Here is a 19,120-nt window from a genome sequence, read left to right as displayed (position 1 = left end):
GATACATAGATTACTGAACAAAGAAAAACAGTTTTTTCTTAGAATGTCATTTATTTCAAGTGTATTGATATGTCTTTTATGCAATGAATGAGTGGGTGACATGATTCAACATTCTTTCAACATGTAATGTTATACCGTGACATTGTTGAACACTCGTTTCTGATTGTCATGAAGGGCATTCTAGAGCGTGCATTATTTCCCTATAAACCATGGTATATCTGCAGGGTAGAATTCAAAGGTTATAGTTCATTTTTACATGTTTTATGTTTGAGTTGCTTTTCAAAGCAAAATTAGAATTGAAAACATTGTTGCATTCGATTTTCATAATAGCAAGCTAGGACTGATGTTTTGGTTAGCTAAACTAGCAAATCTGTTTCTTCAATCCAATACCAGTACAGTGACAACATTATAATTAATAAGACATCTTGTCAGTCCTGCTTAGCATCATCCCTCAGACCTGAAGGAATCTGAGAGTAACCTTTCCTGCACTTGAATGAGGAGTCACAGGTGTATCCATATTCACAGCAATGCTGGCCATCTGCACAGCACTTGCCCTAAAAATAAGAAATAGGTCTCAGAACATGACAGTAATATAAAATCTGCATTATATTGCACATGATCTTAATGTCATTAAAACATGTCACACTGCTCTGTATATGCATTACTGATTATATTATGTTTCAGATTTCATTATGTTAATAAACATGCAACATTGATACTACTACTTTATCAAATGATAGCTCAGTGGTATTTAAGAACAGTTTTATCAAATCCCCTCGAAACCCTGTCTCCATCAGTTTCAGTATATTTACCAGTGGGAATGGGCAGCAGCCCCATTTGCCAGTCGGTCCCTTGCAGCAGCTGGTTCCAGAAGGGCAGTAGAATTTTGTGTCACAGCGAATGACTCCAGCCTGTGGGGTGCTGTCAGAGGCCTGAACTAGTGCTGTCCACGGAACCTGCTAAAATAACAGAAAAATAACAGAAAACCACACCATCAATGTCATACTCTTAGGTTAAAATGTAATAGCGTACCAGTGTGCAGGAAATATTTCTCTATTCATTATTTTTTATGGCCATAAGGTGGGCATCAATAAGGCCTTTGACTTTTACAGAAAGAGAACAGTGCCCACTGTAAGTAAGTGTGTGAGGTCTGGCAAACTGAGGTATCCTTTTGCCCCGATGCAGGCCCCTTCAATGACCGATGCAGGCCCCTTCAATGACCGATGCAGGCCCCTTCAATGACCGATGCAGGCCCCTTCAATGATCGATGCAGGCCCCTTCAATGACCGATGCAGGCCCCTTCAATGACCGATGCAGGCTCCTTCAATGACCGATGCAGGCCCCTTCAATGACCGATGCAGGCCCCTTCAATGATCGATGCAGGCCCCTTCAATGACCGATGCAGGCCCCTTCAATGACCGATGCAGGCCCCTTCAATGATCGAAGCCATCAAGGTCTCCAAACCGGAAAACAAGGTCCACGATCAGGTACCACAATATGCATCACAGGCAACCAATGCGTGTGCCCTGTGATGCATATTGTGGTACCTCATATGCACCCGAATACCTGTTGTGGGATCTTTGCTCGCACAGCTCTCTAAACCCAAGGTCTTTTAACTGAAACATTGGTTGTGTCATCCAACGGTGAAGGAAACAACAGTACTATTATGCTGGTTTCTTTTTCCCGTCTTTACAACCGTTGTGCTACTGAGAATCCCATTTACTAGGGATGTCAAATTGCCTGATTCCAGATCTGTTTGTGCTGCCAACTGCTACGGTTGTTGGCATGACAAACAGATCTGGGACCAGGCTACAAATTTCCCTCATGTGAACCCTGTTTACTCACATGGGTAACTGGACAGCAGGCGTATCCTTCTTTAGTCAAACAGCAGGTTGATTGATCAGAGCAGACCTTCCCATCAGGGCAGGTGATGTAGCAAGAGGCAGACCCTGCCACCACTAACACCAATGCAGCTATGTTCCACATCTAAAGGATGGAGAATAAACAAAGGGTTTAGAGGCTTTTTCGAGTAGATTGAGTTCTAAATGTATTTTCTGAAGATTCTTTGTAATAGTACATAATCTAAGATGTTTACTTGAACATTACACACTAAGGGAATTTCCAACAATATATCTTACCATATATGATCGAAAGGAAGCTGAGACACAGTCACAGCACTAATATGAGAGTGTCTTAGTTCCCTTTCAGTTTCAAATGCATCTAAATTCAGATGATTTAAACTTTGACAAAAATTTGAAAAATGTTATGAATTTGTTGTTTACTAATTCTTCTTAGTTTGTGACGGAGTGATTTCTAATTTCATTGTTTAATATTAAATTATTTCTCCTTTTTAAAATCTCACTTACCCTGTAGTTAGTCACAGCTCAGGGATTTAAAACTTCCTGTCATGGGGTTACACACAGCACAATGGGGTGACTCCTTAACCGAAACGCTGCTCTGTACACATTAGGTTTGATACTCCCACTTTTAATAATGAGGAAGTAACTTTATCTCATGTCTTCATGAACAGAAACTTAGGTCAATGACGAATCCAGAAGTAGTTTGCCAATAGCACCAGCTGGCTTTATAGACCCTTTGTTAATCATTATGTGAGTCTGCATGTACATCAATGCAATGATCACAGTGCCTTACAGCTCAAACTTCATAAAGGAGTTAAATAGGCCTTCCTCTTAGGTCTTTGATACCAATCTTTCCCATGACACATTCTTCACTCCTCACTGACCCCTCCCCACAGTGATCGTGCGTACTCTTTCCAACTAGAAGCCATGGATTACAGGTAACATCCGCACCGAGCTAAAGGCTAGAGCTGCCACTTTCAAGGACCGGGACACTAATCCGGACGCTTATAAGAAATCCCGCTATGCCCTCAGACGAACCATCAAACAGGCAAAGCGTCAATACAGGACTAAGATTGAATCCTACTACACCGGCTCTGACGCTCGTCGGATGTGGCAGGGTTTGAAAAATATTAACTACTACAAAGGGAAACCTAGCCACGAGCTGCCCAGTGATGCGAGCCTACCAGACGAGCTAAATGCCATTTATGCTCGCTTCGAGGCAAGCAACACTGAAGCATGAATAAGAGCACCAGCTGTTCCGGATGACTGCGTGATCACAGTCTCTGTAGCTGATGTGAGCAAGACCTTTAAACAGGTTAACATTCACAAAGCTGTGGGGCCAGATGGATTACATGGACATGTACTCAAAGCATGCGCGGACCAACTGGCAAGTGTCTTCACTGACATTTTCAACCTCTCCCTGATTGAGTCTGTAACACCTACATGTTTCAAACAGACCACCATAGTCCCTGTGCCCAAGAAAGCAAAGGTAACCTGTCAAAATGATTACCGCCCCGTAGCACTCACGTCGGTAGCCATGAAGTGCTTTGAAAGGCTGGTCATGGCTCACATCAACACCACCATGCCGGAAACCTTAGACCCACTCGAATTCGCATACCGCCCCAACAGATCCACAGATGACACAATCTCAACCGCACTCCACACTGCCCTTTCCCACCTGGACAAAAGGAACACCTATGTGAGAATGCTGTTCATTGACTACAGCTAAGCGTTCAACACCATAGTGCCCACAAAGCTCATCACTAAGCTAAAGAACCTGGGACTTAACACCTCCCTCTGCAACTGGGTCCTAGACTTCCTGACGGGCCTCCCCAGGTGGTAAGGGTAGGCCGAACAGGCCTCCATTAACATTGACGGGGCTGAAGTGGAGCGGGTCAAGAATTTCAAGTTCATTGGTGTCCACATCACCAATGAATTATCATGGTCCAAACACACCAAGAAAGTTGTGAAGAAGGCACAACAACGCCTTTTCCCCCTCAGGAGACTGAAAAGATTTGGCATGGGTCCACAGATCCTCAAAAAGTTATACAGCTGCACCATTGAGAGCATCCTGACCGGTTGCATCCATCCAGGACCTACAGTTGAAGTCGGAAGTTTACATACACCTTAGCCAAATAAATGTAAACTCAGTTTTTCACAATTCCTGACATTTAATCAGAGTAAAAATTCCCTGTCTTAGGTCAGTTAGGATCAACACTTTATTTTAAGAATAGAGAGAATGATTTATTCTCAGCGTTTATTTCTTTCATCACATCCCCAGTGGGTCAGAAGTTTACATACACTCAATTAGTATTTGGTAGCAGTGCCTTTAAATTGTTTAACTTGGGTCAAACGTTTTGGGTAGCCTTCCACAAGCTTTCCACAATAAGTTGGGTGAATTTTGGCCCATTCTTCCTGACAGAGCTGGTGTAACTGAGTCAGGTTTGTAGGCCTCCTTGCTCGCACATGCTTTTTCAGTTCTGCCCGCAAATTTTCTTTAGGATTTAGGTCAGGGCTTTGTGATGGCCACTCCAATACCTTGACTTTGTTGTCCTTAAGCCATTTTGCCACAACTTTGGAAGCATGCTTGGGGTCATTGTCCATTTGGAAGACCCATTTGCGACCAAGCTTTAACTTCCTGACTGATGTCTTGAGATGTTGATTTAATATATCCACATAATTTTCCTCCCCAATGATGCCATCTATTTTGTGAAGGGCACCAGTCCCTCCTGCAGCAAAGCACCCCCACAACATGATGCTGCCACCCCAGTGCTTCACGGTTTTTCCTCCAAACATAACGATGGTCATTATGGCCAAACAGTTATATTTTTGTTTCATCAGACCAGAGGACATTTTGGAGCAGTGGCTTCTTTCTTGCTGAGCGGCCTTTCAGGACTAGTTTTACTGTGGATATAGATACGTTTGTACCTATTTCCTGCAGCATCTTCACAAGGTCCTTTGCTGTTGTTCTGGGATTGAGTTGCACTTTTCGCACCAAAGTACGTTTATCTCTAGGAGACAGAGCGTGTCTCCTTCCTGAGCGGTATGATGACTGCTTGGTCCCATGGTGTTTACAGTGCTGTGAAAAGTATTTGCCCCCTTCCTGATTTCTTATTTTTATGCACATTTGTCACACTTAAATGGTTCAGATCATCAAACAATTTTTAATATTACACAAAGATAACCCAAGTAAACACAAAATGCACTTAAGTGATAATTTTATTTATTAAGGGAAAAAAGCTATCCGAACCTTCATGGCCCTATGTGACAAAGTAATTGACTCCCGAGTGGCGCAGCGGTCTAAGGCACTGCATCTCAGTGCTAGAGGCGTCACTATAGACCCTGGTTCGATTCCAGGCTGTATCACAACCAGCTGTGATTGGGCAGCGGACAATTGGCCCAGCGTTGATGGGGTTTGCCGTCTTAAACTACTTGTCTAGGTAAATTAAAAAATTCATGTAATTTTCTTGTTACTTTTATATTAGTATTTTTTCTCTTTAGTTTATTTAGTAAATATTTCTTAACTCTATTTCTTCAACTGCATTGTTGTTAAGGGCTTGTAAGCAAGCATTTCACGGTGAGGTTGTATTCGGTGCATGTGACCAAAAAAAATGGATTTTGTGTAACGGCCCTCGTCAGAATGAGACCAAGGTGCAGCAGAGGATGTGTTCATCTTAAATGATTTTAATGACCGAATGAACACTTGCAAAAGAAAACACGAAAATGACAAATAACAAAACACTAGACAGGAAACATTCACCCACAAACCCCAAAGGAAAAACAGGCTGCCTATGTATGACTCTCAATCAGCAACAACGATCTACACCTGTTCCTGATTGAGAGCCATACACGGCCGAAACAAAGAAAACCACCAACATAGAAAAAGAAACCTAGAACGCCCACCCATGTCACACCCTGGCCTAACCAAAAATAGAGAACAAAAAACCCTCTCTATGGCCAGGGCGTTACATTTTGATTTAACTGTGTTCATCACAACACTTGTTTTATAGGTCTAGGAGTTATTTCAACCACTAATCATATTCAGAGAAATGTGGAATATTGGGAAGGAACGAGTGAATAATTATACACTGCTCAAAAAAATAAAGGGAACACTTAAACAACACAATGTAACTCCAAGTCAATCACACTTCTGTGAAATCAAACTGTCCACTTAAGAAGCAACACTGATTGACAATACATTTCACATGCTGTTGTGCAAATGGAATAGACAACAGGTGGAAATGATAAGCAATTAGCAAGACACCCCCAATAAAGGAGTGGTTCTGCAGGTGGTGACCACAGACCACTTCTCAGTTCCTATGCTTCCTGGCTGATATTTTGGTCACTTTTGAATACTGGCGGTGCTTTCACTCTAGTAGTAGCATGAGATGGAGTCTACAACCCACACAAGTGGCTCAGGTAGTGCAGCTCATCCAGGATGGCACATCAATGTGAGCTGTGGCAAGAAGGTTTGCTGTGTCTGTCAGCGTACTGTCCAGAGCATGGAGGCGCTACCAGGAGACAGGCCAGTACATCAGGAGACGTGGAGGAGGCCGTAGGAGGGCAACAACCCAGCAGCAGGACCGCTACCTCCGCCTTTGTGCAAGGAGCAGCAGGAGAAGCACTGCCAGAGCCCTGCAAAATGACCTCCAGCAGGCCACAAATGTGCATGTGTCTGCTCAAACGGTCAGAAACAAACTCCATGAGGGTGGTATGAGGGCCCGACGTCCACAGGTGGGGGTTGTGCTTACAGCCCAACACCGTGCAGGACGTTTGGCATTTGCCAGAGAACACCAAGATTGGCAAATTCGCCACTGGCGTCTTGTGCTCTTCACAGATGAAAGCAGGTTCACACTGAGCACATGTGACAGACGTGACAGAGTCTGGAGACGCCGTGGAGAACGTTCTGCTGCCTGCAACATCCTCCAGCATGACCGGTTTGGCGGTGGGTCAGTCATGGTGTGGGTTGGCATTTCTTTGGGGGGCCGCACAGCCCTCCATGTGTTCGCCAGAGGTAGCCTGACTGCCATTAGGTACCGAGATGAGATCCTCAGACCCCTTGTGAGACCATATGCTGGTGCGGTTGGCCCTGGGTTCCTCCTAATGCAAGACAATGCTAGACCTCATGTGGCTGGAGTGTGTCAGCAGTTCCTGCAAGAGGAAGGCATTGATGCTATGGACTGGCCCGCCCGTTCTCCAGACCTGAATCCAATTGAGCACATCTGGGACATCATGTCTCGCTCCATCCACCAACGCCACGTTGCACCACAGACTGTCCAGGAGTTGGCGGATGCTTTAGTCCAGGTCTGGGAGGAGATCCCTCAGGAGAACATCCGCCACCTCATCAGGAGCATGCCCAGGCGTTGTAGGGAGGTCATACAGGCACGTGGAGGCCACACACACTACTGAGCCTCATTTTGACTTGTTTTAAGGACATTACATCAAAGTTGGATCAGCCTGTAGTGTGGTTTTCCACTTTAATTTTGAGTGTGACTCCAAATCCAGACCTCCATGGGTTGATAAATTGGATTTCCATTGATTATTTTTGTGTGATTTTGTTGTCAGCACATTCAACTATGTAAAGAAAAACGTATTTAATAAGATTATTTCATTCATTCAGATCTAGGATGTGTTATTTTAGTGTTCCCTTTATTTTTTTGAGCAGTGTATATTGTTAGATGGTACCACATTATCGTTATCAAGGCTATCTTTAGTGGGGTCGATTCCTCTGTGTGACCTTAGGTCAGTGAGACTGACCATGATAAGGTTACTTGAGGACTGCTGTGTTAACCCATTTACATTTAGTATTGTGTTGCTAACGACTGATAAGTGTGCATGTGTTTTAGGGAAACTGGTGTAACCATGAGGAATTTAAGGATCAAGGATGCCTGCATATGTTTTGTTGAAAGTGTCAATCTGCAGTTGCTACATCCATTTTTGGACTTATAAATGAATGATCTATTGATTCTTGAAGAATATAACAAATGCCTCATGAGCTTATTTCAACTGTCACAGAACTAAAAATATAAGCTTGTTTTACTTGTGTAAAAAAAACACTGCATGGCCTCAAAATGCTAATTTGATATCATGGATGGTGGGTCCTTGTATCCAAAGCTCTGTCTATGAATTTGAGAGTGGTTACAATTCTCCAGGCCCATCCATCAGCCTTTCACCAAAATATAGGCAGGGGGACATTATTGTTTCAAATGCAGTTTACCCCTTTAATGCCCATCCCCCTGAGTTTTAGTGACCTCCATTCCACAACTGTTACAGTGCCTTCAGAATTCAAAATGGCTTAAATTGTGGTTATTTTTCACCCATGTACACACACGATACCCCATAATGACAAAGTGAAAACATGTTAATAGATTTTTGGGGGAAATTTATTGAAAATGAAATACAGAAATATCTCATTTACATAAGTATTCACACCCCTGAGTCAATATATGCTAGAATCACCTTTGGCAGCTGTGAGTCTTTCTGGGTAAATCTCTTAAGACACGTGTCAAACTCATTCCACAGAGGGCTGAGTTTCTGCAGGTTTTCGCTCCACCCTTGTACTTGATTGAATTAAGGTCACTAATTAGTAAGGAACTCCCCCTCACCTGGTTGTCTAGGTCTGAATTGAATGGAAAAACAAAAAACCTGCAGACACTAATCGGCTCTCTGTGGAATGTGTTTGACACCCCTGCTCTAAGAGCTTTGCACACCTGGATTGTACAATATTTGCACATTCTTTCTAAGCTTCAAGCTCTGTCGCTATGTTGTTGATCATTGCTAGACAGCCATTTTCAAGTCTTGCCATAGATTTTCAAGCCGATTTAAGTCAAAACTGTAACTAGGCCACTCAGGAACATTCAATGTCATCTTGGTAAGCTTCTCCAATGTATATTTGGCCTTGTGTTTTAGGTTATTGTCCTGCTGAATGGTGAATTTAGAAAGCAGACAACCAGGTTTTCCCCTAGGATTTTGCCTGTGCTTAGCTCTATTCCATTCATTTTTATCAACAACAAAAAACCTCCCTAGTCCTTGCTGGTGACAAGCATACCCATAACATGATGCATCCACCATGCTTGAAAATATGTGGTATTCAGTGATGTGTTGGATTTGCCCCAAACATAACGCTTTGTATTCAGGACACAAAGTTACTTTCTTTGCCTTAATGCAAACAGGAATATTGGTATTCTGTACAGGCTTCCTTCTTTTCACTCTATCATTTAGGTTAGTATTGTGGAGTAACTACAATGTTGTTGCTCCATCCTCCTATCACAGCCATTAAACTCTGTAACTGTTTTAAAGTCACCATTTTCTTCCTCTCCGGCAACTGAGTTAGGAAGGATGCCTGTATCGTTGTAGTGACAGGGGGTATTGATAAACCATCCAAAGTGTAATTAATAACTTCATGCTCAAAATGGATATTCAATGTCTGCTTTTTTTTTACCCATCTACAAATAGGTGCCCTTCTTTGCGAGGCTTTGGAAAACCTCCCTGGTCGTTGTGGTTGAATCTGTGTTTGAAATTCACTGCCCGACTAAGGGACCTTACAGATAATTGTGTGTGTGGGGTACAGAGATGAGGTAGTCATTCAAAAATCATGTTAAACACTAGTATTGCACACAGAGTCCATGCAACTCTTGAACTTATTTAGGCTTGCCATAACAAAGGGGTTGAACACTTGAGTAAAATCATTCCACTTTGACATTATGGGGTAATAATGTAGGCCACTGACACAAAATCTGAATTAAATCATTTTAAATTCAGGAATAACACCACAAAATATGAAAAAAGTCAAGGGGTGTGAATACTTTCTGAAGGAACTGTATATTTCATGACCCTAGCCAAATGATGTTGCATTGGCATACAGTACCATTCAAAAGTTTGGACACCTACTCATTCAATGGTTTTTCTTTATTTTTACTATTTTCTATATTGTAGAATAACAGTGAAGACATCAAAACTATGAAATAACAAACATGGAATCATGTAGTAACCAAAAACGTGTTAAACAAATCAAAATACATTTTATATTTTATATTCTTTAAAGTAGCCACCGTTTGCCTTGATGACAGCTTTGCCCTCTCTTGGCATTCTTTAAGGAGTTCCCACAAATGCTGAGCACTTGTTAGCTGCTTTTCCTTCACTCTGCGGTCCAACTCATCCCAAACCATCTTAATTGGGTTGAGGTCGGATGATTGTGGAGGCCAGGTCATCTGATGCAGAACTCCATCACTCTCCTTCTTGGTCAAATAGCCCTTACACAGCCTAGAGGTGTGTTGGGTCATTGTCCTGTTGAAAAACAAATGACAGTCCCACTAAGCGCAAACCAGGTGGGATGGCGTATTGCTGTGGTAGCCATGCTGGTTAAGTGTCCCTCGAATTCTAAATAAATCACAGTGTCACCAGCAAAGCACCCCCACACCATCACACCTGCGGAAATCATCCGTTCACCTACTCTGTCTCACAAATACACAGCGGTTGGAACCAAAAATCTCAAATTTGGACTCATCCGACCAAAGGACAGAAGTCCATTGCTTGTGTTTCATGGCCCAAGCAAGTCTCTTCTTATTATTGGTGTCCTTTAGTAGTGGTTTCTTTGCAGCAATTTGACCATGAAGGCCTGATTCACGCAGTCTCCTCTGAACAGTTGATGTGGAGATGTCTGTTACTTGAACTCTGAAGCATTTATTTGGGTTGCAATTTGAGGCTATTGACTTGACCTTCATGTTTTAAAGTAATGATGGACTGTCGTTCCTCTTTGCTTTTTTGAGCTGTACTTGCCCTAATATGGACTTGGTCTTTTACAGTGGTGTAAAGTACTTAAGTAAAAATACTTTAAAGTACTACTTAAGTAGGTTTTTGGGGTATCTGTAATTTACTACTTATATTTTGCAAACTTTTACTGTACTACATTCCTAAAGAAAATTGTTATTTTTAATCCATACATTTTACCTGACACCCAAAAGTACTCGTTACATTTTGACAGGAAAATGGTCTAATTCACACACTTATAAGAACATCCCTGGTCATCCCTACTGCCTCTGATCTGGCGGACTAACTAAACACAAATGCTTCATTTGTAAATTATGTCTGAGTGTGCCACCTCTACCTTGTCACAACACAACTGATTGGCTCAAACACATTAAGGAGGAAATATATTCCACAAATGAATTTAACAAGGCACACCTGTTAATTGAAATGCATTCCAGGTGACTACCTCATGAAGCTGGTTGAGAAAATGCCAAGAGTATGCAAAGCTGTCAAGGCAAAGGGTGGCTACTTTGAAGAATCTCAAAAATCTTTTGATTTAACACTTTTTTGGTATTTCCTAGTTTTGATGTCTTCACTATTATTCTACAATGTGGAAAAAAGTAAAAATAAAGAAAAACCCTGGAATGAGTAGGTGTGTCTAAACCTTTGACTGGTACTGTACATTAAGTCATACATTTAGGGACTTTCCTTATCAAAATTGTACAATATTTCATGATGCGTCCTGGATAAGTGTAAATGTGAATCATTCATTATCCATCCACTAAAAATCCCAATATTATCATGGCTAAAACATTAACACTTTAATAATGAAACCAGATTCATTTATAGATATCATTCATAGTTGTATAACTCATTACATTTAACAGATTGTCCCTTGTGATTATGACCATTTGACTTGCATTTTTACAATCCCAATTTACATGAGGATGACAAGAGAAGTGTCCATCATATCAGATTACACACACACACACACACACACACACACACACACACACCATGGCACTAGCATAAAAGTCCCAAAATTACCTCATTGTGTAGCTAGCGATGCAGTTTTAGAAAGATGAGATTGTCAAGAAGTAAAAATTATACATAGAAGGCCAGCACACCAAGGGTGTACAAAATGGAAGTACATTTTCATAGGCACATTTTGCAGTTCAGTTGGGCCACACTTGACTTGTGGTTTCCTTATTATTTAGATTGAATAAAAACTGCTAAGAAAAAACATTACGTTTTCACAGAGGGTTTGATTCTAGTTCACCAGTCCTTATGTTGCTTTCAAGACAACTGGGAACTCTGAAAATAAACGAGGTCAAATAATGATGTCCGTGATCTTCAGGTCGGAAAGTCAGTTCTAGAAAGATGCCCAAGTTTCCGACTTGGAATTCTGAGTTGGATGACCGCTCAAAACGATTTTTCCCCAGTCGGAGCTTGTTTTTTTCCCAGGTTCCCAGTTGTTTTGAACGCGGTATTAGTTTAATACTCTCAAGCCAGCAGTTCCCATAGTGCACCAACTATCCCAGTCATGGGGGGGCAGCCCAGGTGGGATTTGTTGGTAGTTGGAAGGCAGAAGCTCTCTACTAGTGGACAGAACCACACCGCTAGTCTAACTCTGTGTCAGAAGATTGTTTTCTTCTTCTTCCTTCGTGTTTCTTGTGCTTCTTTTTCCTCTTCTTCTTTGATTTGTCCTGTTAACATTTCCAACAGTTAGACAGGGAAGTGTTAGGCTTCCATTCTGTTCTTATATACAATCTGTGCAGAAAAATATACTTATCAGGCAGTATTACATGTCAAAATGTAATACATTATTACAAATGTATACGTTTTTTTTTACCCCATTTTTCATGATTACGATCTTGCTTCATTACTGCAACTCCCCAACCGGCTCAGGAGAGGCAAAGGTCAAGTCATGCATCCTCTGAAACATGACCCGCCAAACCGCTCGCTTAACCTGGAAGCCAACTGCACCAAAGTGTTGGAGGAAACACTATTCAACTGACTACTGAAGTCAGCCTGCAGGTTCCCCGGCCCGCCACAAGGAGTCACCAGAGGACGATGAGACAAGTAGTCCATGACTGGTGCAGTCCATGAGGAGGAGAGGCACTGCAGTACTTAATGTAGCTGGTGGCCACACCAGATACTGACTGTTACTTTTGACCCCACCCCCGCCCTCTTTGTTCAGGGACACATTATTCCATTTCTGTTAGTCACATGTCTGTGGAACTTGTTCAGTTTATGTCTCAGTTGTTGAATCTTGTTATGTCCATACAAGTATTTACTCATGTTAAGTTTGCTGAAAATGGGCCTCCCGGGTGGCGCAGTGGTCTAAGGCTGTGCCACCAGAGATTCTGTTCGAGCCCAAGCCCTGTCGCAGCCGACCGGTAGGCCCATGGGGCGGTGCACAATTGGCCCAGCGTCATCTGGGTTAGGAAGGGTTTGCCTGGCAGGGATATCCTTGTCTCATCGCACACTAGCGACTCCTGTGGCGGGCCTGGCGCAGTGCACGCTGACCAGGTGTACAGTGTTTCCTCCGACACATTGGTGTGGCTGGCTTCCGGGTTGGATGTGCGTTGTGTCAAGAAGCAGTGCGGCTTGGTTAGTTGTGTTTCGGAGGACGCGTGGCTCTCAACCTTCGCCTCTCCTGAGTCCGTACGGGAGTTGCAGCGATGAGACAAGACTGTAACTACCAATTGGATACCACGAAATTGGGGAGAACAAAGGGGTAAATAAAAAAAAAAAAAAACGTTTACTGAAAATAAAAGCAGTTGACAGTTTCTTTTGTTACTGAGATAGATATATATATATTTTTTTTACATAATTTAGTCACCATTTCTGACATGCCGGACACCGCACCAGTAAACATCTGTCTGGCAAAAATAAAAGGCAGTGGCCGTCATCATCCTGTGGTTACTGTATGCTTGACTGACTTAAATCACCTACTGCTGTCATTTTGTCTTTCTCCTTCTCTTCACTACTTCTCTTCCTCTTCTTGGGTTCACCCTACAGGAGACATGACAAAAATTGACAAAACCACAATGGCTGGGAAATTCCAGTAACAGCTTCCTAACATCCAATCACAAAGTATAGTATTTCACAATGATATAGGATACAAAACAATTCCCAGCAACTTCGGATGACTTATAGTTTGCCCTAGAGCAAAATAATTTAAATCATATAAGCAGTCATCTTAATCAATACATAACACATTTTCATTAAACATGGCAAATGAACAGAGTAAAAACACTTACACCCTCCACGTCGGAGTCAGCAGACAACTCTGAGGAGGAGTCTTTACGACTTCGCTCAGCTGTCCTCTTCTTCCTGCGGCTCTTCTCACCCTGAAGGGCAAACATTTACAGGCCTCAGTTCCCTGCAGCCCGGCAAGTTAATTTACAGCTCAGCATGTTCAAACACACATTCAGGCAGAAATACACAAATTAGGACTAACAGCCACATAAATGTTATAGCACCTTTTCTTTCTCATATTTTGTCTTCTCCATCTTCTTGGAGAGAAACAAAATGAGGGAAGGAGACATTTTTTGCATATAAAAACATTTAGATTTAGTGAAGAACTCACGTAACAAAAAAGTTAAAGATTGCAAATGAATGAACAGAAATCAAACAATGGCTGAACGAACACAATGACGGTGAGGGCTAAGATAAAGATGGAACGTTGAGAAGTGAATGTTGAATAGTGCACACCAACCAAAACATAAGGCCTAGACCAGAAGTATCCAGATGGATGTGATTCAAATACATTTCTAAGAGTGCAGACATGTCTGAAACTAAAAAGGATAAAGGTGGAATATTCACCATATCAAACTAACCTTGCCGTCGGGCTCCAATTCTACAGTAGAGTCATCTGATGCTTTCTTGGAGGACCGCTTCTTTTTCCTCTTGGCGCTCTTTTCATTCTGACCACACAGACATCAGATAAAAACAATTAGTTACAGTAGGACAATAACGTTCCTCAATATTCATTAACCAACCAAATCAAAATAATTCCAGGAAATGTAATTCCCAGTACTTCACACTGCTCTTTGTGCCCACCATAGAAATATCATTACGTCTAATTAATTATACGTCTATGGTACCCATAGGGTGACATAGGGTAAACGGTAGGACAAGCTGACAGACTTGTCACTAACTACTATGGTACATACCTCGTCTTCAGAGTCTGAGGAAGAGCTGCTAGAGGAATCAGAACTTGATGAGGAGGATGGAGAGGAATGCTTGACCAAACACAATGAAAGCAGAGCTCATTAGATTTGAAGACAGTAGCTGACACAAAAATATATTAGTGGAAAGCTTCCATTTTTGAAGGGCAGATAACACTACCACCAGTATATCTACCACCAGTATCTCTACCACCAGTGTTCAACAAAACATTGAAGACAGCTTTCCTCACCCTGTTGGATTTCTTTCCTTTCCTTCCTTTCACTCTCTTCTTTTTCTAAACACAAAACAGAGATTTGGTGTGAGGTAGATACAGTAAAACAAAATGGTTGTATTCAACTGTTAAACATGGATGGAACTGGAAGCATACCTCTTTCTTCTCCTTCTCTTTGTCAACGCCACCTAGTAACTTCTCTCTGTTCTTCGCCAGCTCCTTCTTCCAATTCTATAAAAAGCAAATAGCGATGTTTTATGTAAGCTAAATATAAAAACACTGAATTTGTACAGTATAATAACAGTCAAATGAAGAACACACATTTGAACAATACCTCGTTCATTTGGTCCTCAAAGTCCGCCAGGGCTCTGGAGCCTTTCTTCTTCCTGTCTATGATCTCCTTCACCTCTTCCCTGATGACAGAAGAAAAACCATCATCCCTCAACAATGGATCACAACTGATGGTGATGTAGGCCCAAACATTCGAGGGCATGGCCACAATTTCTTGTGATATGCAGGGAGCATTTCACACTGTGTAGCCTAGTATTATAAAGAGAGCAATGCTTTATCACCCCGATTTACACACATAGAAGGTAATAGGGATCCACCATTTACCTGTGGACACTCTTCGGCAATATCAATGACGGATGTTCAACTCGCCAGTTGTATAACCTGGAGAGCTTTTCAGGCACAACGCCTGAGTCCTTATGTGTCGTCTTAATGCTTACCATGTTGGCCGTGGTCTGCTCAGGTAATCCTGGATAGAGGGTCCTGCATTGGGTGGGGGTCCACTGGCACGTGATGCAGCTATTGGGTTCACATAAGACTGAAAACACAAGAAGGGAGGCAGTCAGACCAGACACCTCAACATTGACATCTGGCTACCATCCCTAAAACACACACCTTGCCGAACAAACAGCAGATAAACATTCGGTGTGTTCCTGGCTTAGACAATAACACTAGCGAGACAGGAATTGGAAAGGGTGCGTTCGTAAATTAACTCTGGAGTGCCAGAGTGCGTTCAACGTGCACACTGGACGCTCTGGCCGGGGAATAGGGTTGATCTGAGCGTTCTGATCTCAACGGCAGTCAAGCACCCAAGCTAACTGGCAAAAGTTGGCTAGTTTAATAGCTACTTCCAGACAAATGAAAAAACACCTTACTGAAAATGTTACTCGCCCTAGCAGAGCTGGTTAGAGTGCTTTCATGTTATGAGGGTTAGTGACAAACTTATGGCAACAATTTTGTTCCGTTTTTTTTGCCGACGTTTACTTAAACCGGTCATAAAAGTTAATGGCGTTTGTAAATACCTTAATTATTCCGCGGCCTCTGGCACTCAAACTAAGAGTGCTGTGAAAATCGGAGTAGATTTACGAACGAACCATAATTTTTATTAGCTTGGTACGATCAGTAATTTTTATTAGGGTCAAACAAGTCCAAGGCGGTCAATGCCAACTCTATGGCCTTTCCGTAAAAATATGTTTACAAATTCATACAGTAAATTAGTAGCAGATAGCGAACTGATGAACTCGAGCCTACTTGGCAGGTTGCGCTAGCTACTGTAACATTAGTTTGTTCGTCCGCGTTCTTTGAATTATGTTAGCAGACAGGATGTGTTAGTTATCTACCTATATTATTAAACAAACTGACATCTAAATAGATACGTTTAATTCTCTTCTGGCACGGATATCGGTCCTTCTTGTTAGCTACCTGCTAACTTTTTATTCTGTATCTACCAGGTTAGTTTGCCTAGCTGGTTAGCTATATTCGTTCATTAAACATATCGTATGTTAAAATAACTACAATTTGTGCTTCTTTGATATGGCTAGTTTAACTGAAATTCAATTTGCCTGCACACGTAGTTACAATAACTAGCTTAGATGGCCTAGCTAACATTTTTCAGTGCCCGCTTTTAGCTATAGCCAACATGTTTGTTTGTTTTCATGCATACCATTAATCGTAAAAAAGTAAATATCCACACAACTGGGATTATTTAGCACATTGCTTACCACTCTATTGTCCCTCTTCCCCATTTCGGTAGATTTAGCCTACGATCGAGCTAATATCAATCAATCAATCCACTACAAAAACGGAGATGATTTAAAGACGTTACGTGGCTATAGCATGTAGCTGGTTTCCACACTAGGTAACACAACCACAGAGTCAAAATTGTCTACAGCATTTAGCTTTTTGGCCTTAATTTAAGGCTAGGGTAAGGTATTCGGTTAGTATTGTGGTTGGGTTTTAAATCCGATTTTAACAAGATAAATTGTTGAAATGGGCGGGGTTTAGCCATAATTCAGACTTTGTGGCTGTTTTAACTAGTGACGACCGGTCTCTGACGACGGACACAGACATGCAGTACAATCACAGATACAACAAGGAGACAGATGTTTTAGCGGATGTAGAAATGTGAAGCGTCTGCTTGGCGTTTCCACTCACTACCAAAACACTCACTACCAACACTGGTAGTGAGAGGAAGCCCACTGGAACGAGATTGATTTTGGCCGACGTTCTGCAATTTTCTCATCGATTAAACATTTGATCTCAATACAGTTTTCTGTTCCCTAAACTAGAATATGTTATGAAAAAAGTGGACTAAGTTTGGTAGATTTGACTCTTTGCAAAAGTTTTTAAAAAATCGCGATGTTTAGGAGTGCAAATGCGAATTGAGTTATTGCACACGCGCACTTCATAAAGTAAGCAATCCCTAAACGGAAATATGCAGATGATGCTCCATCGCGCCAATAGGATCTTGCTAGTTCGTGCTTGGCTCTGCCCACTAGACTAATTTTGTTCCCATCGGGTCGGCTGTCGTCTATCTTGGTTTAGTAAAACATTCTTGGTACATTCTTTCGTACAGTTGCGCTAAGGAAATTACTGCCTCATAGCGGTAAATAGATAAATAAATACAAACACCATCATAAACAACACAGGTAGACATTTACCTTTATAAAATAACAGTAATTGTGTTGTTAAGATTATACACAATAATGCCAGTGGAAACACATTTAACACACAAAATATTTATTTTACAAAAATAAAAATGTCAGGCAGTTGTGAATACAATAGCAGAAACTACATAGCAGCAAAATCAGCTTAGAGAAAACCTAAAATGTTTTTTTTTATATAGAAATATCCCCCATCCCTCCAAGATAGAATAGTGCCAAACTATGTTACCTAAAATGTGGTTCTTCGCAACACTACCATATTCTCAAAAAAGGGCATTGGGAAAATTAGGATTCATGCTTATGCATCAACAACCTGTTTCAGACCAGCTTTGAATCACAATATATCAAATGCATTTTATTTTAAAAGTGGTACAGAACAAATGTAAGGGCAGACTACATAATGAACATAGACTAGACATGATGTTATGTAGCAAAACCAATAATTCGCTAGAAAAGTAGTAATATGGTGAAAATGGTGACCATCAATGCTCATTCCCCCAAAACCGGTAGCTGTTTCACCTGAAAAACACATATCATCATTGTATTGTACACCAAACATAATTTCAAGAGAGAACACCACAAATAATAGAGAAACACAAGACAAGTAAACTGCACAAACAGCACCTCATGAACAATTAGCTATAATTGAAAAAACACTAATGCCTAAATCCTTTAAATCAAGATAAGGGTTTCATTGGAGTCATTGAGCATGTCCTTTTACAACAACCAATAAAACATCTGTAGCTGAAGTACAGAAGACACCACAATAAAAACTGGATAGGCTTCTCCTATGTTTACAGTAGATAGGGTGATCTGCATTTACTGGGGATATCAGCTTGCTATCAGTGCTTTGTCTCGCTGGATTCGTCCCAAATGGTAACATATATATACAGTAGTGCACTCTTTTGACCACAGCTCTATGGGCCCAAGTCAAAAGAAGAACACTAGGGAATAGGGTGCCATCTGGGTCTCAGGACCCTATTCAGGCAGCATGTAGAGGAACTACTCTGAAGTTAGGAACTCAGAATCACACCTGAACAGACTGGAAGCATACTTTATAATAACACATCTTAAACGTGATATATTGAGTCTATTTCAAAATAAGACCATCTGGTGGTAATTAAATAAGCAGTAGTGAGAGAAGTAAATTAAAA

At 41.5% G+C, this 19,120-nt stretch overlaps 2 protein-coding genes across 8 annotated transcripts; both read right to left on the bottom strand.

Moving 5' to 3' along the window:
- Nucleotides 1-31: 31 nt before the first annotated feature.
- Nucleotides 32-2,557, bottom strand: LOC106588950 (progranulin). Of its 2 annotated transcripts, none has more exons than XM_014178532.2 (4): nt 2,367-2,557; nt 1,846-1,986; nt 813-959; nt 32-554 (listed from the first exon to the last, which is right to left on the bottom strand). In XM_014178532.2, the coding sequence occupies exons 2-4, from the start codon at nt 1,984-1,986 to the stop codon at nt 429-431; spliced, it is 414 nt and encodes a 137-aa protein (XP_014034007.1). In that variant the 5' UTR covers nt 2,367-2,557; the 3' UTR covers nt 32-428. The 2 variants fall into 2 exon arrangements, with proteins under 2 accessions (XP_014034007.1, XP_014034008.1); XM_014178533.2 differs by having other exon boundaries at nt 813-956.
- An 8,849-nt stretch (nt 2,558-11,406) lies between these two features.
- LOC106588949 (protein FAM133) lies at nt 11,407-17,374 on the bottom strand. 6 transcript variants are annotated; one of them, XR_006762441.1, is made up of 10 exons: nt 17,025-17,374; nt 15,744-15,841; nt 15,350-15,428; nt 15,172-15,246; nt 15,034-15,078; nt 14,789-14,857; nt 14,439-14,539; nt 13,874-13,963; nt 13,453-13,625; nt 11,407-12,313 (listed from the first exon to the last, which is right to left on the bottom strand). XR_006762441.1 is itself a non-coding variant. In XM_014178531.2 (10 exons), exons 1-9 carry the CDS (start codon nt 17,046-17,048, stop codon nt 13,571-13,573), a joined length of 636 nt encoding a protein of 211 aa, XP_014034006.2. In that variant the 5' UTR covers nt 17,049-17,374; the 3' UTR covers nt 11,407-12,313; nt 13,562-13,570. The 6 variants fall into 6 exon arrangements, 4 of the variants coding, with proteins under 4 accessions (XP_014034006.2, XP_014034004.2, XP_014034003.2 ...); XR_006762440.1 differs by having other exon boundaries at nt 14,453-14,539; nt 17,025-17,372; XM_014178531.2 differs by having other exon boundaries at nt 13,562-13,625.
- Nucleotides 17,375-19,120: the final 1,746 nt, after the last annotated feature.

This window comes from Salmo salar, chromosome ssa27 (genome assembly GCF_905237065.1).
Source record: "Salmo salar chromosome ssa27, Ssal_v3.1, whole genome shotgun sequence".
Lineage (NCBI taxonomy): Eukaryota > Metazoa > Chordata > Actinopteri > Salmoniformes > Salmonidae > Salmo > Salmo salar.
This window is presented reverse-complemented; position numbering and strand designations above follow the sequence as displayed.

Excerpts from the sequence above, each read along its gene's own strand:
- LOC106588950 (XM_014178532.2), bottom strand. The coding sequence starts at position 1,986 with ATGTGGAACATAGCTGCATTGGTGTTAGTGGTGGCAGGGTCTGCCTCT. Across the intron at positions 960-1,845 it reads CCTGCTGTCCAGTTACCCAT|CAGGTTCCGTGGACAGCACT; the intron begins GTGAGTAAACAG and ends CTGTTATTTTAG. Across the intron at positions 555-812 it reads GCTGCTGCCCATTCCCACTG|GGCAAGTGCTGTGCAGATGG; the intron begins GTAAATATACTG and ends TCTTATTTTTAG.
- LOC106588949 (XM_014178526.2), bottom strand. The coding sequence starts at position 17,048 with ATGGGGAAGAGGGACAATAGAGTG. Across the intron at positions 15,079-15,171 it reads AAGAGAAGGAGAAGAAAGAG|AAAAAGAAGAGAGTGAAAGG; the intron begins GTATGCTTCCAG and ends TTTTGTGTTTAG. Across the intron at positions 13,964-14,452 it reads AATTGGAGCCCGACGGCAAG|GGTGAGAAGAGCCGCAGGAA; the intron begins GTTAGTTTGATA and ends TTTGCCCTTCAG.